The sequence below is a fragment of the Alosa pseudoharengus genome, unplaced genomic scaffold (assembly GCF_046254945.1).
Source record: "Alosa pseudoharengus isolate Yale_2024_CS ecotype anadromous, Long Island Sound unplaced genomic scaffold, YU_APseudo_1.1 YU_APseudo_1.1_scf_23, whole genome shotgun sequence".
Classification (NCBI taxonomy): Eukaryota; Metazoa; Chordata; class Actinopteri; order Clupeiformes; family Clupeidae; genus Alosa; species Alosa pseudoharengus.
The window spans coordinates 9,613,693-9,640,385 of NW_027468685.1; the positions used below are offsets into that span (position 1 = coordinate 9,613,693).

At 44.3% G+C, this 26,693-nt stretch overlaps 1 protein-coding gene across 4 annotated transcripts in view; it reads right to left on the bottom strand.

The window, feature by feature from the left end:
- kmt2ba (lysine (K)-specific methyltransferase 2Ba) overlaps positions 1-26,693 on the bottom strand; it is a 53,392-nt gene that overhangs the window by 21,626 nt on the left and 5,073 nt on the right. Inside the window, exons 2-14 of one of the 4 annotated variants that reach the window (XM_076301365.1) lie at positions 22,353-22,422; positions 19,821-21,668; positions 19,413-19,606; positions 18,843-18,947; positions 17,373-17,532; positions 16,876-17,089; positions 16,148-16,212; positions 14,766-14,999; positions 11,695-11,789; positions 8,336-8,794; positions 6,823-6,936; positions 6,415-6,561; positions 4,781-4,873 (exon numbers count right to left, since the gene is read on the bottom strand). In XM_076301365.1, the coding sequence (XP_076157480.1) occupies positions 4,781-4,873; positions 6,415-6,561; positions 6,823-6,936; positions 8,336-8,794; positions 11,695-11,789; positions 14,766-14,999; positions 16,148-16,212; positions 16,876-17,089; positions 17,373-17,532; positions 18,843-18,947; positions 19,413-19,606; positions 19,821-21,668; positions 22,353-22,422 (3,798 nt within the window). Of the gene's footprint in view, positions 1-4,780; positions 4,874-6,414; positions 6,562-6,822; positions 6,937-8,335; positions 8,795-11,694; positions 11,790-14,765; positions 15,000-16,147; positions 16,213-16,875; positions 17,090-17,372; positions 17,533-18,842; positions 18,948-19,412; positions 19,607-19,820; positions 21,672-22,352; positions 22,423-26,693 lie in introns of all 4 variants that reach the window. The other 3 variants (XM_076301366.1, XM_076301364.1, XM_076301362.1) reach the window with 3 other exon arrangements.

Below are 26,693 nucleotides of genomic sequence, written 5' to 3' on the forward strand. Positions count from 1 at the left end.
TCCAAGGAGCATGTCTGGGTCCAGAGGGGTTAATGGGAGGGGGTAGTGTCAAAGTGCGTTGCATACATGGTGACGAGAGCGAACACCGGACAGCTGACGTACAGGTGGATATCGAAGGACAGACCTACTTACTAAATGTTGGCATAATGGATAACTGTCCCTACCCAGTTGTGTTAGGTCAGGACGTACCTGTATTAGCTGAGTTATTACAACAGCACTCACCCCAGGTGAAGAGCTATGTGTTAACTAGAGCTCAAGCTAAGGATAACCCCAGTGATGCAGACAGGTGGCAGGAGTTACCCTTTCCGGTAGCTTCTGCAGGGGGAAAAGATAAGAAGCCCAAGTCTGTTAAGAGGAGGGACAAAGTTTTAGGAACTCCAGTACCAGAGCAGCTACCCCTACCACCACTAGATGTTAGTGAGGTAGATATTACTGACTTTGGACAAGTTCAGAAAGATGACTCTACATTAAGTTCCTGTTTCAGCAAGGTGAAGAGTGAGGAGGAGGTTTCTAGGGCTGCATTATGTGGGAAAGAATGTTTTGTGTTGAGAGAGGGAAGATTAGTGCGTATGAGTGCTGAGGGAGAGCAACTAGTAGTCCCTAAGCCCCTGCGTGCTAAAGTACTGAACCTAGCTCACAGCGTCCCCTGGTCAGGCCACTTGGGGCAGCAGAAAACCCTAGACAGGATTGCTACCCGTTTCTATTGGCCTGGGGTGTACCAGGAAGTGGTAGCCTTCTGTAAATCCTGCCCAACCTGCCAGCGCACCTCCCGTTCCAAAAGATGCATGAAGGCACCCCTAGTTAACCTCCCCATCATTGACGTTCCCTTTACTAGGATTGCTATGGATGTTGTAGGCCCCCTTGAGAAGAGTAGGGCTGGCCACCGGTACATCTTGGTAATATGTGACTACGCTACTCGCTATCCTGAGGCTTTCCCCTTGAGAAACACTAAGTCTAGGCAGGTAGCGAATAGCCTAATACAGCTATTTTCACGGGTGGGGATCCCTAGAGAGATCATAACAGATCAGGGTACAAACTTTAACTCTAGGTTTATGAAGCAAGTGTACTCCCTGTTAGGGATCCGGGGCTTAAGAACTACGCCTTACCACCCACAGACTGACGGAATGGTTGAGCGCTTCAACCAAACTCTCAAGGCAATGTTGCGGAAGTTTGTGAGTGACTCTGGAGCTAACTGGGACCAGTGGCTTCCCTATCTCCTCTTTGCTTACAGGGAAGTCCCACAGGCGTCCACCGGCTACTCTCCCTTCGAGCTGCTCTACGGACGTCAAGTGAGGGGTCCCCTGGATGTCCTGCGAGAGGCCTGGATGGGAGAGGTTCCTCAGCCACCGACCAACATTGTGGACTACGTACTCAAGATGAGGGACAAGCTGGAGGAGCTGAGCAGTCTGGCCCACGACAACCTGGCGCAGGCCCAGTCGACCCAAAAGACCTGGTACGACAGGACCGCCCGCAGTCGTGCCTTCAACCCGGGCCAAAAGGTGCTCCTACTCCTCCCTTCTTCAGAAAGTAGCCTGCTTGCCAAGTGGCAAGGTCCCTTTGAGGTGCTGCGCAAGATGGGCCCGGTGACCTATGAGGTTGCCATGCCCGACCGGCGAAAGCCAAAGCAGGTGTTCCACATTAACCTGCTCAAGGAGTGGATATCCAGACCAGGGGCCACCAGCGACCTGATGTGGGCCCGCAGAGTGGATGAGGAGGATGAGCTGAAGGAGCAGTATTTCCCCACCGCCAGAGGCGAGGCCTCACATCCCTCTGTGGAACACCTTTCCAGTCGTCAGCAGGAGCAGCTCCTGCAGATCGTTCCTGGGGGGCTATTCCGGGAGGAGCCCGGACGGACAACGGTGATTCACCACAGCATCAAGCTGAAATCTCCAGGGCCGATCCGCCAGACTTCACTGAGGGTCCCGGCAAGGCTGATTCCTGCATTGAAGCAGGAAGTTCAGTCAATGTTGGAGATGGGCGTTATTGTGCCATCACGCAGCGAATGGTGCAGCCCTGTGGTGCTCGTCCCAAAGAAGGACGGAGGGCTGCGCTTCTGCGTGGATTTCTCCAAGCTCAACGCCATCTCTGCCTTTGACCCTTACCCTATGCCGAGGGTAGACGAGTTGGTGGAACGGCTCGGCAAAACACGGTATCTTAGCACACTTGATTTGTGCAAAGGATACTGGCAGGTGCCGCTCACGCCGGAGTCTCAGGCGCTGACCGCCTTCAAGGCCCCGACTGGGCTGTTCCACTTCACCACTATGCCTTTCGGATTACATGGCGCTGCCGCAACTTTTCAGCGCATGATGGACCAGGTGCTGAGGGGGGCTGAAAGCTACGCCGCCGCCTACATCGATGATGTGGTGGTTCATAGCTCATCATGGGCGGAGCATTTGAGCCACCTGGCCGACGTGTTCCAAAGGATTAAGGCTGCTGGGCTGGTGGTCAATGCCAGCAAGTGTCAGCTGGCCAGACCTGAGGTTTGCTACCTAGGGTACGTTCTTGGAGGTGGGGACATTAAGCCGCAGGTGAGCAAGGTTGATGCTGTGCGAAACTGCCTGCCGCCCACAACCAAGAAGGGAGTGCGTTCCTTCCTAGGCCTGGTGGGGTGGTACCGGCGGTTCATACCCAACTTCTCCACCAGGGCCGCTGTGCTGACCAACCTCACCCGCAAGTCAAGCGCCAATAAGGTGGCTTGGACGGAGGAGTGTGAACAGGCTTTTCAGGACCTCAAAAACAGCCTGTGTCACAGTCCAGTGTTACAGAGCCCCAACTTTGACCTACCCTTCACTGTCCAGACGGATGCTTCAGGACTGGGGCTGGGAGCCGTCTTGTTGCAGGGGGAGGGGGAGGAGTGCAGGCCGATCCAGTACATTAGCCGTAAACTCTTCCCTAGAGAGACTAGGTATTCCACGGTTGAGAAGGAGTGTTTGGCCATCAAGTGGGCACTGGACACTCTGAAGTACTACTTGATGGGGAAAGAGTTTTTATTAGAGACTGACCACCGGGCATTGCAATGGATGCATCGCATGAGAGACAATAATGCTCGGATTACACGGTGGTATCTGTCGTTACAGCCTTACAAGTTCACTGTCCAGTACAAGGCTGGAAAGGACAATGTGACTGCTGATTTCTTGTCCCGCCTCTACGAGGAGGGTCAAGCTTGAGTAGGGGGGTTTGTGACGCCGCGGCTATCTGCGCGTCCTCACGCGACCATATAATGGCCGCACCAAACTTAAAGCATGTAGTACGTTTAAACAATGGACTTGTGTTCATAATGTACATGTGGTCAAACTATTAATATTCATTGCCATGGACTGTGTTGCGTTAGGTTGAGTTTGTGTGTGTTTGGCCGATGGATCCATACATGACGTGGAATCACACCAAACATCTTCCCACGCATTTGCGCTCATTTCATTCATTTCTATTTCATTCACTCGCGGCAAAACTCAGTTTTGTTACGATAAAATAAGCATTGATTTAGAAACTGCAAAGCCTGTGTAAATTTTCTGTAATGAGAAAATAGGTGTGTGTTGTACGGTGTTTGTGTATTTGATGTTTGGAAAGTGCAACTTCTTACCGTCGCTATGGCCGGTGATTTCCTGGGGCTTCTAGGAAGCGCGATCCCGATACGGGATGACTATATGGAAGGGTGCGTTCGCGAACGACGCACTTGCGTCCTTGCCAAATCTATTATTGTTAGTCGACTCTGTATTTTGTATGTAATGGCATGTGTCCATGCATTGATATTATTAAGTAGGCCTTATGGGTTCTTATTGTGTACCGGTACTCTTTTAACTGTGTTTGATGTGAAATTTATGATATTATGAGTAAACACCCCTGCCTGTGTAGAGACTAATGGTAGTTACCAATTAGGTGTGGGGTTTGCCAATGCATAAAAAGGTGTGTGTGTCATTTGGAAGGGATCCCTCAAGAGACAGAACTGCTTGCTGTTGCTAAAGGTATTGTGTAAAACCTTACTAAGCCTAGTGTTTTTGAATCTAGTGCTGTTATCTCTGGCTGAATATAGCCATAGCCTTTTTGTTTCATTTATCAAGTATTTTTGTTTCTGTTTTGTTTTTATTTTCGTCGCATTATTTTTTTTCCTATAATTTTGCACTGGATGACTCATACTCTAGGTGATGGAAAAATAAAATATCAATATTCACGCCATTTCTGCCTGACTTCTGCCATTTGTGCCAAGCCCTAAGACCCTCGACAAACTACTTTTTAACAGGGACCTCACCCCCGCCCTCCAAAAAAATGCTGTAAGCTGCGTAACTAAATACGTGTTCTGCTTGAGTTCATTGTGGCTGTGAAAATTCTAGTGTCACACAGACTGACTGCACTGCATGTTTTGCTGAATAATAATAAAAAAGAAAGAAAGCGTGTGAAGCTTTTACGAGCCATAATCCCAGAGGGGAAAGAGCACACTCACCCAGGGCCATAATCCCAGAGGGGAAAGAGCACACTCACCCAGGGCCATAATCCCAGAGGGGAAAGAGCACACTCACCCAGGGCCATAATCCCAGAGGGGAAAGAGCACACTCACCCAGGGCCATAATCCCAGAGGGGAAAGAGCACACTCACCCAGGGCCATAATCCCAGAGGGGAAAGAGCACACTCACCCAGGGCCATAATCCCAGAGGGGAAAGAGCACACTCACCCAGGGCCATAATCCCAGAGGGGAAAGAGCACACTCACCCAGGGCCATAATCCCAGAGGGGAAAGAGCACACTCACCCAGGGCCATAATCCCAGAGGGGAAAGAGCACACTCACCCAGGGTAGGTTGCACTTGAGGGGTTTAGGGTAGGTGGGTCCAAGACAGGTGGGGTGGTAGCAGTAGAGACATCTCCGACACTGCAACACTGGCTGCTCGCACACACACACAGACACAGAGAAAGACAGAGAAACACACACAGACAGACACACACACAGAGAGATAGACAGTCTTCAGTAATATACCACAGTTAGATAGACAGGGGCACATTCTGGGCCCAAATCCTGTCATTAACATTCTGAACTCTCTCTCTGCGTTACAACTGCCTAAAAACACTAGGGATGCACGATATATCGGCGGCCGATATATTATTAGCCGATAAATGAAAAAATGAAAATATTATTATCGGTCCGATAACAGAATTCTGGCCGATAATTTGCGGCGATATTTTTTAAAGTCCTAATTTAGGCCTACGTAAGGTCCGTCTGGCTACACTGAGCTACTTGAGCTTGGTTGGCTATACTTTTTCCTCAATATAATGTCAGCGGTGTGAATGTATTTCACCACTGTAACAAAATCTGTGGATATGCGTTCATTTGGGAATCTGTGCATCTCAAAATCCTCTCGTGAATGATCCGCCATTTAACCTTAACAGAGCGAAGCGCAGCCCTATCTAGAGCCGTCTTGTGCTGGTGTGTTTGCACTTTACCGCGCTGGTTGGGGAAACAAATAAACAAACTCGTTAGTGGGACGAGTACATAAGTAGGCTTAGTTCTAAGTTGTGTTTTAGTGTTATATTTGCATTACTTTAGCTTGGGTTTTGTATTATTACCTAGAAATATGCTAACCATTCGTGCTTCAGTTCCAGACAGGTCATCATAATAAGTTATTAAAACCTTTGGGGCTAACTCCTTTCATTTCTGCTGCAGCAGGTTGTGCGCAACAGAGTAGACAGACATAAGATACAGTCTGAGGAGTTGCAGCTTTATTCAGTTACCCGCAGTTGAAACTAAACCTAAGTTTCCCTCACAAACACTGATTTGGTCACTATACTGTAGCTTATTGCAAGCTGAGCCCTTTATGAGCATTTAGTCCTAAATGAAAACGATTCAAACTCTCTAGCCACTCACTCGCAATTCACTGACGTCAGGTTCACTTAAAGGAGCCACACATACTGTGGGGCTAGGCTACTGTTATGTTGTTGACTGCCGTACTATTGAGGACTATTATGAGTTCTGTCCATCATTTGGTGGTAGGTAAAATTACTGCAATAAAATTATGCTTATTAAATGCTTTCCCCAAATCACTTTTCACAATTTTTTTTCAAGAGTAATATTATCGGTTATCGTATCGGTCACAACAAACCAATAAATATCGGTTATCGTTATCGGCCCTAAAATTCCATATCGGTGCATCTCTAAAAAACACCTAACCATACGCGTACATGCTTGTTCGTGTTTAGCGTAGCATGTTTGTGTCTACTGCCACCATGGCACCACATACACACAAAGACACACACGCACAAACAGCTTGGCCATCCATGTGCTATCCAAGACAATTGCATCAATTATAGACAAACATGTCTTTTTTTTTCCCCTTCACTGAAGTGTATCTTTAAAATCGCCTGCTCCATTCACCCACGTCCCCAATCATCAGTAAACATCTATTTCACATCAGCAGTAGCTTCTCTCACCTTTGAGTGTTTGCTCTTGCGGCCACAGACGTGGCAGTACTTGCAGCGTCTGCAGCACCAGTTCTCCTTGTTGCCCTCCTGGGGGCGCTCTTCCTCCTTCAGGCAGAAGCTGTGGAAAGGCTCGCAGCACACCTGGCAATATACCATCTGGAGAGGAGAGGAGAGGGGAGGAATAAAATGAAATAATGACAAAGATGAGAAAAGGAGGCAAAAGGGTGAGATGACAAGCAGAGGGGTAAGGGAGAGAGAGAGGAGGATGAATGGAGAGAATGTAGAGGAAGAGAGGACAATGGGAAGAGTAGAGAACTCTAATAAAGTTTTTAGTAAGCCAAAACTTCTATAAACTTCTATAGAGACAATGTGAGTGTGTGCACGTGCATGTGTGTATGTGTGAGTGTGTGTTCAGACCTCGTGCTTTCCTTTGCTGGCACAGAGCAGGCAGACGCTGTCTGGGGAGATGGGGATAGAGGTGAGGACGCTGAGACCACCCATGAGCCACACGTTCTGGACACTGCAGTCCTCCTATTACATACACACAGACATTAACCCTTCAGCAGGGGAGTTTAACATTCTAACAAAAGATTCCGTTCCACAACAATATAAGGTTCTAAAATTCCATTTTGAATTTGAACGTTCATTTTCCAACATTCTCGTCACACCGGTGACACATACAGGGAAAAACAATTAAAAAGCATTTATGAGCTCATGCAGAAACCTGAATCAAATGGGCAGGTCAGCAAACAGCTTCAGGGAAACTTGCTACTGAGCCAAAGTCTGTAATAGCACTTTTAATCATTTCAATGCTCTTTTCGACACAAGTACTGCCAAGCGTGTTTTCTCTTTCAGCTAAATTGTGCTCTAGATGGGCTCCTGTTACCGGAGATAGACAGTTTTCTAAAACCACTCAAACTGTCTGGAATATATTATAAAATACTATAAATAAAATACTCAAATCACTCTACGACAAAAATAAATAAATAAATAAATAAATAAATAAATAAATAAATAAATACATAAATTGTACTCTAACACTAATTAAATGTTGCCCTTTATCTCTCCCTCACACACTAAAAGTGCAGTCACACTTGTTTACACAAATAATTTCCTGTGCTTGTCTGTATGTGGATTTACATTTGGCTTGAGAAGCTTCAGCAGGCAACCCGATTGATTGAACAGTCATGTATACAGCCAGAGTAAGAACGGAATACACCACCCATTTCATTCCGACTGAAATTCTTATTTTTTTATTCCACTTGAGCCTTTATTTTGATCCTAATCGGATTAAAAGTGCCCATGTAAACCCACCTAGTGCTTGTGCACTGCAAAAAATGAAATCTAACCAAGTGTTATTAATCTTATAATAACATCAAATCTAATTGGTATCGTTTAATATGAAAAGACTTACCTAGTGCTAGTACCTAGTGCTAGTTTTGACTTAATTTAAGACTGTGACTTATTTTAAGGAGTCTTATCAAGACAAATTTACTTAACGCACTGGCAGACAAATTTGCTTGGTTTTAGGACAAACTTGCTTAACGCACTGGCAGAAAAATGTGCTTGTTTTCAAATTGGGATGTCTTAAAATTCAGTCCAGAGAGGAGCTAAACTTTTCTTAAATTAAGTCAAATGATTTCACGAGAAAGAGCTAGGCAAGTGTCTTTATACTGAAAACGCTACAAACAAGTTTTTTTTCCATCTTGATAAGATTAATAATCTTGGTTAGATTTAATTAGATAAGCAGTTTTTGCAGTGTACCCTTCTGTTTCGTATGAGCCAATCAAGTTTAGTTAGTTAGTTCGTTAGTTAGTGAGCCAGTTAATTGTCCACTTGTCTGTGCAGAGATTCATACTCAAATCCCGCTTCACATCATACAGTTTGTTAATGTTTAGGTGACTGCATGTGTCCCGCGTGGGGGCCGTACCTTGAAGTCGATGCGGACCCTGTGCGCGGTGTTGGCCTGGCGGGACGCCATCTCTCGTTGGCCGAAGCGGTTGGCGAGCGCTGCCAGCGAGTTGGGGGGTGTGTTGGTGTTGGTGTGCTGCGCCGTGCTCTGGGAAGGAGGAGGAAGACAGGGGGCGTGAGCTTGGTGGGGCGCCGCGTTATCTGCCGCGCTACCCGCTCCAGTCCGGAACGTTCCGTCCTGCTCTTGCTGCTGGTGGGAGGAGGAGGAGGAGGAGGAGGAGGAGGAGGAGGAGGAGTGAGGCGGCAGCGGTCCCCCGGCCGCGGCCGCCTGCACTACGCTGGGGGGCAGACGCTCCAGCCGCAGCTGAAGGCACAGCCGGAGCTTCAGAGAGGGACTTCTGCTGCTGCCGCCGCCACCACCACCGGACGCTGATGAGGGGTAGGGAGGGAGGTCCTGGGCCTGTGAGGGGGGTAACTGCTGAAGCAAGGAAAAAGAGGAGAGGAGAGGAGGGAGAGATGGAGGAGAGGAGGGGAGGGGTGGGGTGGGGTGAGGAGGGTGTGGTAAGGGAAGGAATGAACAGGGAAAAGTAAAGGAGAGGGGAAAGGGAGGGTAGGGTTACAGCACAAACCAAGCAGAAAAAGCCAAGCAAAGCAACCTCACTTCTTCTAGCTTTCGGGGTGGGTATCACGAACAGAAAAACAGTAACCGTTTTCTGTCGCACAAGGCAGTTTCGGTTTGAGTATGCGCCTTATGTTGAGGTCTGTGTAAGTAAATGTGTTTCTGAACACACTGAAAACGGGCTGAGCCTGAACAATTGTATCCTGTCTACCTTTCTACGGCCTTGTACATCGTTTTGGCTTATTTTTAATACAGCACAAGGCAGTTTGACATAAAATCAGGACAAGTAGGTCTATAAATCTTCAAGGAGCTTTTTTCACTTCTCAGATTCACTTATTTACAGTGATAGTGGTTAGTTTCAGGCTAATTTACAAGCCAGCTTGGATATTTCTGCTTAGAAAATAATGAAAGAAGGTACAATGCATGTTAACGCCCATATAAAGGGTTTTTATTGGCTCGTTCACAAGCATTTATAGTTAGCAGGATGCATTGCCTAATGTATTAGTGATCTGTTTACAGATGTTGGGTGCTTACCACTAACAAAACTTAAATGTCATAATGCCATTTTTGACTACTATTGTTGCTAAGTGGTCTGACACCAACTTAGTTGGCAGCATAAACTTCAGTGCCATTCAGTACCATTTTTGATTTGCTACTCAGTTTGTTTTGATATTTCTGATGCCTTTTTTCTAGTAGTGACGTCTTGTAAGCCCAACATGGTAGACCTGAAGGTAATAACAGTCTTATTCAAATGCGGAACAGGCGTTAATGTCACTGCCTGCCAATCAGTCGGCTTGGGTTTGATTCCCAAATCCGCGTTTGCAAGTCTGCTAAATACCAGTCCATTTTAACTTTAACTGCTAATGCTGATATCCAACCCCTTTCAACAGTAACGCTAGAAGAGAGTGAGGAAACACAACATGGCTTTGGCATTCAAGATGATGTGGTGTGGGGGCCTCACTACGAGCCGGGATGAGGTTCATAGGAGGGCAATGGCAGGAAGAGAGGTTGGAGATGCAGGTAGAGATTTGCATGTAGGGCTGCACAATTTGGGGAAAAAACATTGCAATTTTTCTGACAGACTGTGATTTGATTTGCGATATACTTTTTGAGAGTCAAAGTCTAGTTAACTCTTGCAGGACCAGTCTCACAGCTCAAAAGCCCATGGAATAATGTTATTGTGTGAAAAAAAAAAAGCCAAAAATGAAGCTTCAGTTCAATACTACAAATTTAGCTTCAAGTTGGGCTACTTTTGATTGGTGAGCATGCCTAGTGCATGAGAGGCACCACTTTCCTGTTAGGTGAGCTTCACTGACATAAAAAATTACATCAATATAATAATCAGACGTTATAAGTTTAGCCCATTGAGACAGAATTGTTCGCTATATGATTAACTGCAGCCTTTGTGATTAGCTTATTCCATCAGTCCAAATTGTGATTTCAACCAAAATGATTAATTGCGCAGCCCTATTTGTGGCAGATGTCATGCATCAAGAGTGTAGAAGAGAGGGGAAGAGGAAGAAAGATCCACCGACAGGAAACTAACACAAATGAGCACATCTGAATAAACTCCTGACGCCAAACAGCTACAGTAAGACCTGAAGAGATAAATGTGCAGGAAACTGTGGAGTTAAACTTTCCTGAAAGAAAAAATGTGAAGGAAAACCAAAGAGAGAGAGAGAGGGAGGGAGGGAGGGAGGGAGAGAGAGCCGGAAAGTGTGCACGAGTAAGACCACATGCAAAGAACATGAGGAAAGCCAGCCAACTAAACGTGTGTGTCATGCTCTGGAGGAGAAAGCCAAATTAGCTCCTCTCTGGACTGAAAGAAAGTTAATTAACGAAATCATGAACAGAATCATGCAAAAAGACATCTACTACACACTAAAGCAATGAACTCTTTAGTATGATCTAAAAAAAAGCAAGAGGTTATGAAGCTAAAAGACAACAGAGGTTGCAAACTAATAACTGGCCACAGTAGGACGAGGCTAGGCTTAACTTTCAGTGAAACAGGTCAACTACACACAATCTCTTGTTGTAAGGTCTAACACAAAGTAAAGTTTCACATCTACATACACTACCGTTCAAAAGTTTGAGGTCACTTAATGTCCATTCCACTCCATTATAGACAAAATACCAGCTGAGATCAGTCGCATTGTTTTTTTTTTTTAATCAGTTCAGCAGTTTTCAGAATACATTATGTGCTTATATAATTGCAAAAGGGTTCATCATGTTTTTTCAGTTAGTCTTTTAAAATGATATCCGATATCACAACAGAATGTGCCTTTGGAACATTGGATGAAAGGTGGCTGAATATGGTCATCTGTATACTTATGTAGATATTGCATTAAAGATCAGCCATTTCTTTCTACAACAGTCATTTACAACATTAATAAAGAAAACAAGGACATTTCTAAGTGACCCCAAACTTTTGAACGGTAGTGTATAGGAAAACATTAACAGGAGGAACATTAAAACAAAAGTACTAAGGGGAAAACAATTATTTTGATTTTCTGAAATCTGCAGTACAGCTAAAGTTACTTTTACAATAAGTTACGTTCATCTTAAAAATAGCTGTAACAACATTCCTCAATGTGAATCTAAACTCTTGCAGAACCAGTCCTACAGGTTAAAAGCTCATGGAATAATGTTTTTGCTGTTTTAAAATAAAAAAAAGCCCAAATTTGCATAATCAAATATGAAATTTCAGATGTGAGAGCGTTAGGCAGGAATGACACGAAGAGGACGGGCGGGGGCGTTACCTTGTCAAATCTCCGACGGCCAGCTCTGACAAATGGCAGACGCTTGGGCTTGGGGAAGTTACCGCCATCCTCGTCCGCAAGACTGGCCGTGGCCCCTGCAAGAAAACAATCACATCAGGACCACGACCATGCACTTTCCTCAGACAACCTCAACAACGGAGATAGGTAGCCACTGGTGTGCATAGTTTGCTTTGCATTATACGTTCATCTAGCATTCAATCTGACCAGGTGTTGTGGATATGTGAAATGGACCGAGAGGTAGTCAATGTCAAACTGTTAAACAAGAATTCCGGCAATATTTCACATACATCTCCGTTTATCAAGGTCACCGAGTACTGTCGGTACAAAATAAAACAGCTAGAGCTGCCAGGCAGCTACAGTTCTAGACTCTGGGGGTATGTTCATGAGCCCCCATGTTCATGCCTCCAGAGTGTAGCAGACACAGAGATCTATGTGGAGAAAAAAAAAAATAAATAAAAAAAAATCATAAAAAAAAAAAATCGCAGGAATTCTCTTTTAACTCTCAACCCAACAATACACTTACTATACACTTATACAATTACATTACACTTGAACCATTACATTACACTTACTTTATATTTAATACCTGCTACACTAGGTCAGTAGAAGCACAAGATGGAGCTCACGTCTATTGTTATAATTGGGGCTTCTCTTTTCCCATTTGCACACTTAATATCTTTAAATGTGACAGAATGGGTTAATCAAATGATTGATTAGTTGCCTAGATACAGCAGTGCAGGTGAGATGGTACTCAATACTGCTTGATATTAAAATATTCAATATTCAAATCAGTCTTTCATTTCTGGTTATAGTCGAACATTCTTTACATTTCAAAAAGGTAAAACATCACCCCACTTAGGCTTAAACAATATTATCGTAAATTGGTGGAGTGCCTCTGAGTAGGACAGTGAAGGCTATTTAGTTGGCAATTATCAGCCTAGGTGTTCAGTCTAGTTTAACTGTGAGCCTGTTCTGCATGAGGTGGGGTGTGTGATGATATGTAGACATGGCCAGTTGGGTGGTCTAAGCAGAGGGTAGTAAAGAATTAAAGTAAAATAATTTTAGGCTACAAATGCCTTGTATAGCATGGCAATGTAGCAAACATGTAAGTAGCCGGCAACACATTAGCTTGAAGTCTTACAGGGAGGCTACACCTTGAACGTAACTGAAACGCTCCATTCGTGCAGCATCTGCTGCAACAATTAGCTTCCACTACAGTCAATGGAACTGGCTACATCAGGGGGGAATTCCAAGTATATGGTTTAGTGACAAACCTGGGTAAGTTAACTTGGAGTAAGTGGTAAACCTCCTAATAGAAGAGCTGTATGGATTAATTCTCCTCACAAAACAATGCCATAGGGCTCTTGTTGTAGAAAGTTTACCACTTACGGAGTTAACTTACCCAGGTTTGTCACTAAACCACGTACTTGGAATACCCCCCCCGGATGTGAGAGCGACTGTGAAACAGACAGGTCTTTTAAAACTATTTCTACGCTCCGTGTATGGAGGACTTCATCTGCGGACCCGGTTTAGCCCAGGTATCAAACCGGTCAGGCCTTCAGAACTGTTGCACAGAAGCAAGCAAAGTCAAGGTTGTCCTTAAGCAAGTGACCATAGCATTTCAGAAATTATTAATGGAAATGACTTAGAAATTCAACCCTACACAAATTTTAAACTAAACAGGCTTGTGGTCTATTTATTGCAGAAAAACCCCCACCACATCTGTGATTTGGATCATGGTCGGCAGTGAGTGCCAATGCGAATAACAAACTAGAATAACAAACTACCTGTCATTTTCCACTGCCTTTGCACAAAATTTTGCAAAAACGAAGAAAAAGCAATGCAAAGCAAAGAAACATTCTTTTATTCAAATATGTGTTTTAATATTTATATTACTTATATACTTATAAGCATTTTTTGTCTGAAAGAAAAGGTATCCCCAAAGGAGACATACTGCTACACAAGAAAGCCAACAAAATGGCTTGTGTGTGTACAGACAACACTAGGAGAGAGGGAGACACATCCGAGGCAGTTGCATAAGTAGACAGCATTTGAACTATTGACAATATTCAACTGTTTTATTTATGTGAAATTGTTTTTGTATGATAATAGTTACAATTCATGTGAAGCCAATAAAGTTTGGCAAAATAATGACTCATACAAATTGTATGCACAGGTGATGTTTTATTAAGGGCAGATTTTACAGAGACTTTTGATTCGCCTATTTCACCAAACCCTTTCAATGGCCATCAACATGACTGAGGCCCAAATGAGTATTGTTAAGGGTTTGGTTTATGTGCCAAATATTAGCTATTTAGTAGTCTATGCTGTCTGCCAGTCAGCAGACCAATCCAGTGTCAGTTAGTGAAGTTACATCAGCCAAGTAGTCACAGACCTTTGATAAAATGAGTCAGATAACATAATGCTGTAGTTATTATTTTAAAGAACGTTCCCAATAGGTTTTAAGGCAACAAACTCTATAGACCACTTTCTTCTAGACCGCTACAAACAAAAAAAAAACAAAAAAAATCAACTCATGACACTAGACATTAGATGCATCATATAGTTCAAGTGATGCAATGACCAGTCCAAGGCATGGAAAAGGGAGAGCCTCAACAGCAACAGGAGTGAGACAATGAGAGAGGCAACAACTTTGGGAAGGCCACAATTTTTGCCGTTGTGACAAATCTTTTATTGTAGAAAAATAAAGGACCCCCCCCCCCTCCCTGTTTCTACAGCAAAATTATGTCTTTACCCAGCCATCCAACTCCCTTCAAGTCAAATCACGATTGCATTTCGATTACACAGTTTCAACGTAGAAAAAAATATAGGGATGTATTTTCCATTTCTACAGAAAAATCACACCTTTACCCAGAGATCCATCCATCTCAAGTCAAGTCATGATTTCATTTCATGCATCCTCAGTTCAGACTTAAGGCAGATCACTCAAAATCTATTCCCTTGAGTCAAGTCTGTTTCTCAAGTCACCAAATTAGCAGGCCGAGTCATGAGACTCCAGCCCCTCACCACTGGTGTATAGTGTGCATTACCGTTGCTCAAGGTGGTCCTCCTGGGGATGGGCTGGTGGGTGGTGGACTCGTCCGATTCGGACTCGGACCGGAGCAGGTCACTGTAGCAGAGGGGTGTGACGTGTCTGCGAGGCTGCTTCCTGGAGGGGGAGGGGCTCTGGAGGTCAGAGGGCGCTGTCCGTGGAGCCGCCCCTTCTTCGTCCTCGCTGGACGCGTTTCCGCTGGCCGAGGACCGCCCGCCACGGCGCACCTGGACTGGAACACACACGCCAGTCATCAGACAGGAAATAAGTGCGCGAGGACAGCATCACAGACAACATCACCACATTCGCGCGCACGCGCACTCACGCACAATCGCACATCATACACACCGACCATCTGATTAGTGCTGCACAATTACTCGATTTGTAACTGAAATCACAATTTGAAATAATGCAATTAACTGATCGCAAAGGCTGCAATTAATTGTGCAGCTCGCAACTTTGTCCCAATAGTTAATCTCATCACATCCATGATTTTTATACTGATGCCATCCGCCTTGAGTGACAGACAGTGAAGTTCACCGAATGCTGGACTGAAGCTTTACTTTCTAGCCTGGTGGACACCAGACCCTTCTCAATTGTTACTGAGAATGGGTCTCGAAAAGGTTCATAGACTTAAAATCTCCAGCAGGGGCGTAACTAACAGTTACGTTAAACTTAAATTGGTGCAATAAACTCTTACCAAATCGTTTCAGAAGTGTAGCAGTCTTGTAAGCGAAGGTTTTAAATGCAGTTGTTTACTCAATTCTAAAGAAATACCCGTTCATGCCCGGATTAGCGATTGTATTTGCGTGCCCGTGTTTCAGGGACGTCGGAAACGGGCTTTAATGGCCAGACGGGCCTGCAGAGCAAATCATAAATTTGCTGGAGGTTCGTATGGGTATTCCCAGGCTGTTTACTTTCAAAAATGATATCGCAAATGAAATCGCAATATTGTGAAAAATCCAAATGACATATTTTCCACAAATTCCACAGCCCTACAGACAGAAAACTGAAGCTACAGTAAGCACTTGAGTGACAACTCACACTCACTCTCACAGCTCACCAGTCAGATAAAACAGACTATGTGACTGGAAGATTGTGTTTGGTTGTGACTAGACCAGAGTGGTCAGTGCGATCTCAGACACACACACACAGAAAAGAAATACAGGCATACGTATTCACACACGAATAGTAAGACACACACAGCTATTAGGACACATACATACACCAGGCATGCAAAAAGCAAACTCAGGCAGAGAGGACAACATTCAGCCATGCTTCAAATCAAGGTGTCGTCAGATGAATCCACCTCCAGGCAGATATGTATTAAAGGTGTGTGGTATTTATCTGACGGTAGCTGTGATCAGGGCGCGCTCGTACCTTTGGGGTTCCGGATCCCCATACGCCTGGCTTTCTTCAGTGCAATGCGGGAACATATTCTGTGGCTGTTGGACAAACAAAGCAGCTCGTATTAACAGCTGGGCCATGCTGAAGCTGGCCTATAGATTAACTTCCCGACTGAAGCCAAGCAGCAAATCGAGCCTCTGATTTCCATGACCATACATGACCTTCTATTCCAACTAAAATCAAAGTTAAATGTTGACTGGTATTTCGCAGACACTTTTAATCCAAAGCGGATCCAAATCCACGGACTCTCATTGGCGGATTCGGGAATCGAACACAGGATTTTCAGGCGGTGACGTTAGCGTTAGCGCTGTCCCACCACGCCCTCAAATTAAAAATGCTTGTTCATAAACGATTGCGAATGGGTGCAATGTTCTTTTCTATTTTTTAAAGTTTCAACAGCAGGTGGCAGAAAGGAAATGTGACTCCAGCTTTGGAAAGAAAAAAAAAAAAAGAAAAAGAAAGAAAGAAAGACCACAGTAGCCAGAAGGCAAGTGACAGTAACACTAGTGCAAACAAGAAAGGCCACAAAGCAGCAACCCAATTTCTGGAAGAGTGGAGGGCTTGTTGAGGGGTGGGTCTGGTGAATTGTAGACACATATAAAGTAGTAAAGTGTGTGTGTGTGTCTGTGTGTGTGTCTCTGTATGTCTGTATATGTGTATATGTGTGTGTGTGTGTGTGTGTGTGTGTGTGAGACACTCACATGCAACACTGCCTCTTCGTGTTGGGCCCGCCGAACTTGGGCTTGTCCAGACAGTGGACGCAACGGCCGCAGTCATCCTGTGTGAGGCAGCCGGGGCAGCTCATGCAGCGGCGTGAGCGGACGCCGCCGGTACGGAACTCCGGGCGACACGACGACGATGTCGTCCACTCTGAGTCCGACGCGCTCTCTGGGTCTGATGCCTCACCTGCACCTGCTGTAACCAATCACAGACGAGACGAGGGCAAGAGGAGAAGAGGGCATGGAATAGGCACAGGTGGAGAGAGCAAAAAGGTAAAGACAGTTACAACCTGTGCTGCTCCAGACACTGGGGAAAAAGAAATTGGACATTTTTTGGGGGAGATTTCAGCACCTTAACAGCTTTACATGTAAGAATACATGTAATACATGGAACTGTATAGAGATTTTTCATAATAAATACCTTTCTAGACACTGCCCCTGTGATAAAAACTGTGTATAAATATGTTATGGCAGCAAACCTTCTGCGGTGGGTGAGGGGGCGATGCCTTCGCGCTCGTGCAGGGGAAGGGCGCTGAGGCGTGGGATGTCATCGGGCACCATGGCGCGGGGCTGGCCAAGGGCCACGGCCGCTGCTCGGCACACATGCTTGATGCGGGGCCCAGCGAGTAACTGCTGCTGCTGCAAAATGCATGAAGATGCAAATACACTGCACATTAAAGCAACACACCAAAGAGTTTTTTGTACCTTAAAATAATGTTTCCAAAATTGTTTCCGTGGTTCATCAACTCGTAACAGGGTGAACGGAACTTCTGCATTCGCTTCGCGGCCCTCTATCGGCTATAACCGCACTATGTAAGTTTGCCAGATACTACAACAGATACTACAACAGGATCTGTAGTTCGATGGAATGAGACATAAGAAACCACAAATTTGACTTGCATGATGTCGCAATACATCATAGCCAACTTTCATAAAATCATGCAACAAATTCTACCTTGTGTATGGACATCGTTATTTACAAAGCCTTTGGATAAACAATGCGTGCGTGCTACAGAGGAAAAGTTCTTTGGTGCTGCTTTAAATACACAGACAAGAAACAGTGTTTCCCACAGAACTGAATTCCATCTGATTGGATCATAAACAGCCATAGCAACGAAGAGGATTGACTGAAGAGTTTGTTGATATTTGTCGGTGCCCCATCAAGGGCATGCAGTTTGTTGGCAGAGAACTCATCACAGTGTTGGTTTGCAGAATTAACTTGAATGCAACCGTTTTTAACAAATTAGCACAGCGTGGTTATGATGCTAACCAGATTTAAGCAGAATTTAGTACAACCTGGAAAATCATTGTGTGGTGGTCAATGTTGATATTGCGATAGGCCGCCACAAATAAGTGAACGTATGGGAAACACTGAGAAAGCATACATTCAGGGTTTTTGCTGTATGGCGAATTGCAAGGTAGCCATCTCAATCAAATTCTGTACAATCAAATAATTGTTTTCACAAAAAACATTTAACTTGAGCTCTATGCCACCACGGCGATGTAATGGCGCTGTTTCGCAAACGTTACCGCCTTAGCTTAATTTTTGCTCAGGAAAAACCCTGTACATCATAATAGATCTCACAGGCAGGGCTCAACATTAACTTTTAGAAGTGGTTGCCAGCTTGGTAACCAGGCATGAGGTTTTGGCTGTCAAAGCGAACCAAATCTGTTTGCCACTTGTAACAATTTGATAGCCAAGGGCAACCATTAATGTTGAGCCCTGCTCATAGATGACCCATTTTGATAGCTAAAAGGTAAGTCTCTCCTAAAAGGTGAGGAGTTTACATCCATGAAACACATTTAAAAAACATTATAACATAGTAATTGCAACTTCAATGGTGTATCACACTTTAAGACTCAATATAACTAATACTGTGTCCAAACAGACACACACACACACACACACACACACAAAAACAAATACAAACATCTAGCACACAACCTACCCTAGCAGCAAGGTCCCTGTTCGGCGCCCTCGCCATCCTCCTTCTCCTCCTCCTCTTCACCCCCGTCTCACTGGATTCTCCCAGCTTGACTGAGCCAGACAACAGCTGCAGAGGAGGCTAGTCAGTTAGCGCTCAGTTAGCTCACTCTAGCAGTACCCAGCATGACCAATACACGCTTGTATCAAACTTTATGCATTACGGACAACATCCAAATGAGGATTTCTTTCATGTTGCAAAAGGAAAATCATCTCAAGGCACTAAAAAATACTTGTAAACAAAATGCTTTTAGACAGCATGACAAACACTTACTTTAACACGCTTTAAGCCTGATTCATAGTCTACGCAAGCTATGTGAACATACTATATGGCTTGTACTTTCGTACCAAAATTGTTATCCATTTTTTTTAACAAGATGCAAGCCAAGTGCTGTCATGTCATATGTTTCAGCGTAGTTTGCGTAAACTATGAGAAGGCACTTCAAAAACATGCTTGAGCCTTGCGTTGTCAAGCAGTATGTTGCATTTCAGACAACATCCAAATGAGAATTTGTTTCATTCTTGATTCTTTTACCTGAGAGGATTTAAGCTGTTTTTGCTGGTCAATTTTGATTAGCTGAACTTTTGCCCTTTTGAGCAGGTGGAACATTCTCTTGTTGGAGCTGGACACAGAGATGCGATGGGTCGTCCCCTCCTGTTCAACCAGAACACGCTCTCCCAGATCCCTCGGGGTCAGGCCCACACTCTCCATTTGGGTCGGTCCCTCCACTACGGTGGGTAAAAACAACAATAACAATAACAACAACATTACACTAGGCTTCCTTCACTGTTCACTGAAGGCAGACATTTTCTTTAAAAAGGTATAGCTATGAAAAAAATTATACATCAAGTGTCTGTCTATGAACGTTGCGTAGCCATTAAGTTCACATTTAGACTGTTGATGAACATCCCAATGAGCATGCAAGAGAGTGGATATTCGTACCGTTGACCCCTGTTGTAGTATCCAAATGCTCTACACCAGGTAGAGTAGCACCTGCGGCGTTCAGGTGAACCGCTAACTTCCTCACCACCCCAGGAGACTGGATGTCCTCCATCGTCAACTTGGACCTCCTCCTCCTCCTCTTCTTCACTGGGCCTTGTGACTCCTCGTCGCCTACGGCTTCGCCCTGCTGGTCGACTGGTGTGCCGCCGGCCTTTCGCACTCTCTTCTGGGCCAGCGTAGCAGTCAGCTTCTTCAGCCTCTCGTAAAATTTCAACTTGCCCGCGCCGGGGCCGAGCGCCTGATCGCCTTTGGAGCTCTGTGGAGCGTCTGAGGTAGATTGGTCTTCCTGAAATCTGCCTGCGGCATGCCAATCCCCTTTAGTGTCCACATGGTGGTGAGATCGTCTCCTGTGGCCGGCTGGTTTTGGTACATCTGGGTCTAGCGTGGAGCCGATCCCATTCTTTTTCAAGGGACTCCTGGTGACCAGGTGGGACATTCGCTCGTCGTCAAGAAACCTCTTGGGCGTCTTGATGACTCGGGAGGACCGACCGCTGACCACAGGCGTGACGGACGGCGTGACTGACGGCGTGCCCTCCGCAGATGCCAGCTCGGTGTTTCCTGGGGCACAGGACACCTCTACCTGTTGCTCCCCCTGGTTCTCGGAATTTAAAGTTACCAAGGGCTCGTAAATTTTACCGGCAACCTTCCGCTTGCGCCGCTTCACTGGGCTATCCGCAGACAGATCCGTTTTTTGGACACCGGGCTTCCGTCGCATGTTTAACTTAGTCTTGCGTCTTTTCAATTTGAAAGGAGGTCTCCTGCGCACGGAGTTTCCCGACGAGGTAGCGGGCTGATCGGAAGGTCCGTGTCCGCTCTCCCACCCGGCCTCCGCACCCTCCTCCGGTGACCCCCCTGTTCCCTTGGAAACTCTCCTCTGCTTGCCGACAGGCTTGGGCGAAACAGCCACAGTCGTTGCCGCCGCCGCCGAGCTGCTGCCCATGTCTTTCGTCCTCCGTTTCTGCGGTATCCAAAGCAAATGACTGGGGTTTCGCCTCTGACTGCCAGGGCTCGTACTAGCGGACGGGACGCTGTTTCCACGAGTCGGACTACCTAAGGAATCTGAGCCTTCCTCCTGGGCGGCAGGTCTACTTCTCTTCACAAACTTCCCAAGCATTGGGCCCGTGCTTTTACTGACCTCGGTGGGCGACCTCCTTACAGCGGACGTCTTACCCTGGCCTTTCACCAAAGTCAGAGTCCACACAACTTTGCTTTGCTTTTTCTGTGATGGACCTTCACTTTCAACAGGTACGGGGCTAGCAGATCCGGCCAGCTCAACTTTGGCGTCCTTCAGCACTCTAATAATTGGAATGCTGCCACTAGTGGCGCTGCTTGTCGGACTATGCAGGGTAAGCTGCTTTCTACCTTTACTACTTCCGTCAGTGTTCAGTTCTTGCACTTCATCATTAGTTAAATCAACTACCGATTTCCTGACCTTCTGGTTCTTAGCTAAGGCTTTGGCTGGTTGTCTACCATCAGCACCTGAGCCTTTGCCTTTCGAGGCCTGTTCAGCCTTCACTGTTTTTGGTGGCAAGACTTCCTTTGTGGTCTTTTTGACGGCAAGTTTAACGACCAGTTTTGACTTGGGCGTGTTCCTCGCCTGTGCCCCTGGTACCACGGTAGAGGGTTGATCTTTCCGGATTCTCTCGCCCCTCTTAACAACCTTCCCGTAGAGTGGCTTGATCTCTGAGACAGCGGGAGCTGGTGGAGGAGCTGCATCCTTGGCTTCTATCAGGTCTGGGGCAGGAGGAGGCTTTTCCGCCGGCGACAACACTGACTTCAGGGGAGTGCCTACTGGGACAACAGAGGAATAATTTGCACAAACGGCTGTAGGGGAAATATAAGCAACCATCTAACATAATTTATTTTATATGATTTTTATTCATCCTATATTTACTGCTCCCCTGTTGCTGTATTAAAGGCTGCCCACTGCTCCAGATGTGTATGTGTCCCCATAATGTGTGTGTCAGTGCTCCAACTGTGTGTGTATGTGTGTGAGTGTGAGTGTGAGTGTGAGTGTGAGTGTGTGTGGATGGGTAAAAAAATGCAGAGAACAAATAAAGTATAACTTAAAGCGTAACTCTCGCCAAAATGCAACCTAGGGTCTTTTTGTGAATGTTCGTTTAAAAGCATAATTAGGACGGAAGCGCCACTTTTAAGATTGACCGTATTGTCGTATTCGGGTCAAATGGCCTTTTGAATGGGAGTACCATGGGCACTACTATGATCGCATTACCAACCATGTCTTTAAACAAATATCAATACTGGGCATACAAAGCCTTGGAGCACTAGAGGGGAGGCTATATGCTTCTTAAAGACAAGATAAATTATTACTTTGGAATCTGAGTTTAAAAAACCCTAGTAATTGAAAAAACAGGGAATGCGTTTATGAGTTTACTATGGGGACTTCCAAAAGAACAGCTGAACAGCTATTTGCCATTTATCACATGTTCAAAAGTGTGTAAATGTACTCACTTTGTGATCCACTGCGAGAGGAGCGTAGAGATCTGCCACCGTCGACTCCAAAACCAACAAAATTGTCCTCCTGAGGAGATGAGAGAGGGGCAGAGACAAAGACACATTTAGATCTTCCCAAAAAGACACACACTTTTACTCCCTACAAGTGAATGGACGCAATACAATGCAAGTTTTGCCTATAGTGCAGAGCATTCCATGGATTAAAAAGAATGTGCTGCACAATGTAAGGGTTGATTTAACAAGACGATGTGCTGCCCAAAACATCTGCATCTCTGCGTGCGCTTCCATATTACAGGCCCTAAACATGAGGACCTTATATTGTATTTGCCCAAGGTCAATCATGTGAAATATAATCCTTGACCATACAAAGGAGGACAATGAGATTGATTTACGGGTTATGCTTATAATAACACTGCACCGTCAGCTCTTTACGTACGTACGTACGTACGGACACACACACACACACACACACACACACACACACACACACACACACACACACACACACACACACACACACACACACACACACACACACACACACACACACACACACACACACACACACACACACAACACACAACACACAACACACAACACACAACACACACACACACACACACGATGTACGTATAGATGAGGGCATGTATTTGCGTGTGTAAGATCACATTTTTATGACATGCAAGCCTGTGGCTCCAATATACTAATATAGTTGCAGTCTAGGTCTCTGAAGTGTTGAAGCTCACTTCTGTGATGTATAGAGAATAGGGTTGCAAAGGGGCGGAAAATTTCCGGTAAATTTCCGGAAACTTACCATGGGAAGTTAAGCTGGGGAATTTTGGAAATATTCCAAATTGGAAACTTTCATGGAATTAAAGGAAATTATGGGAATTAATGGGAATTTACGGGAATTGTTGGTAATTCCTACTGTTTCATATACAGACATTAACATTTTGTTTCGTAATAAGCAATATGATTTGTTTGTTCGTATTTTCGCTTAGCTTAGCATAAAAAGTTAGCTACCATGCTAGCAGGAATCCCATTCTCTGCCTATGGTTTACTAGCGTGCTAAACTAGCAACACTGAAACCACTAAACTGGCCAAGAGATACCACGCCACTCAACAAAATCCAATTGGTTGGAACATTGACTGACTATCATTTTGTTCAGTTAGAATCCCAGAAATGGTAAAACAAATAAAAATATAATACCACCCCAACTAAACCTTATAGATTATGTAAGTTATATATAAATTGTCAAGCTTAATCAGACAGATTAATTGTCCCATTACAGCTTATGCAAAATGACGTACACCCATTTGAATGAGGACAAAAGTGACGACAAGCCCATAACTGGGCAACTCTGTTTGCAAACTTCCCCCAGTTTCACACCAGTTATTCCCACATGAGATGACATTTTCACTGGGAATTTATTTTCCCCATGCACATGAACGCACCATAGGCTACATAAAGGAAACCTATGCTGATTGCTGTGTGCATGGGATTGACGTATATGCAGGGTAGAAATTTGACTGAAATTGTATTAAATCAGGTTGTTTTAACTAATATTATTCTGCAAGATGGGGTTTTGTCCACTACATTTAAGTTCCCTGTTATAGACTAACTTGCCATATTAAAAACTCCCAGTTTATTCCCATTAATTCCCGTTAATGTCCGTATATTCCCGTTAATTCCCATGGAAAGTTTCCAACTTTGAAAATTCCCGGAATTTTGCAACCCTAATAGAGAATAAATTGCACCTGTTTGGCAAACCCTAGAGATAACTTAATTTTGTTTTACAAGACATTATCACTCACAACTCAAACATCTGTACTAGCAGAAAAGGCATCTTAAACAAGCAACATAGATCCATTTTTAGATTCCTCTATAATGATGTAGGCTATTAAAAGGTATGGTTTGGTGTGTGCACAATAAGGCTGGGACAACGCGTCGACGTAATCGATGACGTCGACGCAAAATATGAGCGTCGACTCGTCGAGCATAACGTGTGCTGCTAAATATTTTTAATTTTACACCTTCAGTGTTTTCCATACGTTGACTAATCTGTGGCTGGGCACCACGAAATCAAAACCGGCCACCACACATTGATGTTCTATGTTGTAGGCCTGCTATTTAAATTAAAGATAAGATAAAATAATTTCATTGAGCTGCACTTGCCACTTACTCACACAGCCTTTCCTCGCCCCGCCCGCTCTCTCTCGTAACGAGCCCGCTGCTACTCCTCTGCATGTGCATTTAACAAAAAATCACGATTGTTGAAGGATTGTTGTTGCCACATAGAAGCACTGCATAGAACATAGTGGGCTACATTGCTATTAAATCCGCTTAGCATCGTGACCATGCTGCGCAAATTTGTTCAAAACCGCTGCATTAAAGTTAAAGTAAACTCTACTAAGGTCTTATCACAACATAGTACATTGAGGAGACTAAACGAAGTTAAGTTACAGTATGCAATCAAGCAGTAGCCTTATCTCGATGTCAAGTTTAGCATGCTTACTTGCAGCTGCTTGTATTACTCATGCAGAGCTCATTATTATTGACTCTGTTTGCAAAATCCAGATGGAAATGGAAAAGTGTTTTCCAAGACTCAAAAGTGCTTGTCCAAAGGAGAAGTACGAACTGTTATTTGAACTAAGTTATGAATTGCATCCACACATGATTCCCACACGAACGTCTTAAAATGACTAACTGAAACTTTATTGAATGCTACCTCTAACTAAGAATACATTACTTTGCACTTGTAGTTACTTGCACTTCAGTCTTTTATTTTGGAATCTTAAGAGCAATAAACATATATTGCAATGTTAAATAATTCATGTTTTTTCATTCAGATATGTAAATAAACATGTATAAGTTGCTATTAGTGAATTAATGGGGAGATAATCGATAATCGAATCGGACTGAAAAAATGAATCGTTAGATTAATCGATGCATCGAAAAAATAATCGCTAGATTAATCGTTTAAAAAATAATCGTTTATCCCAGCCCTAGTGCACAAGAAAGTCTGTTTATGGATGATAACAAGTTCAAATGACAGTCTAGCTCAAAACTCCTGCGATTAAGTTAATTTTGCTCCCCAAAAAAAAGTTTGAACTCATTATCATCCATAAATGGACCCTAGGTTGTGCATACACCGAACCATCCCGTTAAGTATAAAGTACCGGTACACCATCATACCAGTCAAAATAATGCAGTGGTCCAATTAGTAAGCAAGAAATCCATGAAGCAGAGCTGTCTGTGCTGTATCTTATCAGCCTATATATAGCCTGACCCTTTCCACCCTCCACAGTACCATGGAATGAGAGGGGGGGGGGGGGGGGGGGGACACAAATCCCTGGAGCAATCACCAGATTATCCTTAGCTTGGACTTGGACAACGCATATCCAGACAGTCTAGCATCCCCTGATAGACCTACAGCACAGTGTCCTAGCAGAGCCTATAGGAAAGTCTCCAATAGGCCACCATAGACGAGTACTAACCAGATCAGTGCCACCATCAAACCTGTTCAGGAATTAACTAGCCAAACATATTGAGGGCAATGAATTAATGAAAGGATTGGAGTATCCCAAATTTAAGGCAAACTGCTTATGTGTACGGGAAGAAGCTAAACTGCTCCTAAGTAGGCTAAATGTAGGGCAATTGAGATTTTTTTTTTTTTTAAAGCCACATGCCAATTCCTCCTACGCCACCTTAGGGGACAAAAACAGAAGATTTTAATATTGTTCACATTTCCAAAGGAAATTACAACAAAATATGTTATTTCATCCAAAGACCCTCATTGTCTATACCAACCAACACCTATTTACCTAACTTGCATGTTTAAGTTCAAGTAGGGTACACAGCTTCTTTTTCAGCCAGTATATTACCTGGAAATTAAATTATTGAGTAACAAAAGTTTACCATGCTTAAGTCGTTAAAATACAATCAATAATTCGCCCATTTCTGACTCATACAAAGAGCAACCTTAAAATCCATTTTTTTGCAGTCACTAGTGAGAGCGATGTTACACACAGGGTATCTGCACATTTTCTAAGTCCAAATTTAAAGACTTTTAAGACCTTTTTAAGACATCTAAATGGAAAAATTAAGACTATACCACGGCAAAAAAGATACATACGACAACTTAAAACTGTTTTATGCAATCGTTTTTTTGTACTAATTTGAACACCCACCCCATTTTAGATGTCTACAGAAGTTACCAAATATATTTTGGTGAAAGACAATAATTGTGTATGAATTACCTTCACAGCTATAAATACCCAACTTTAGGGTCTGGACTCGTTGCTTTTGAAGCTGGCTGTACATATCTGGTTCTGCTA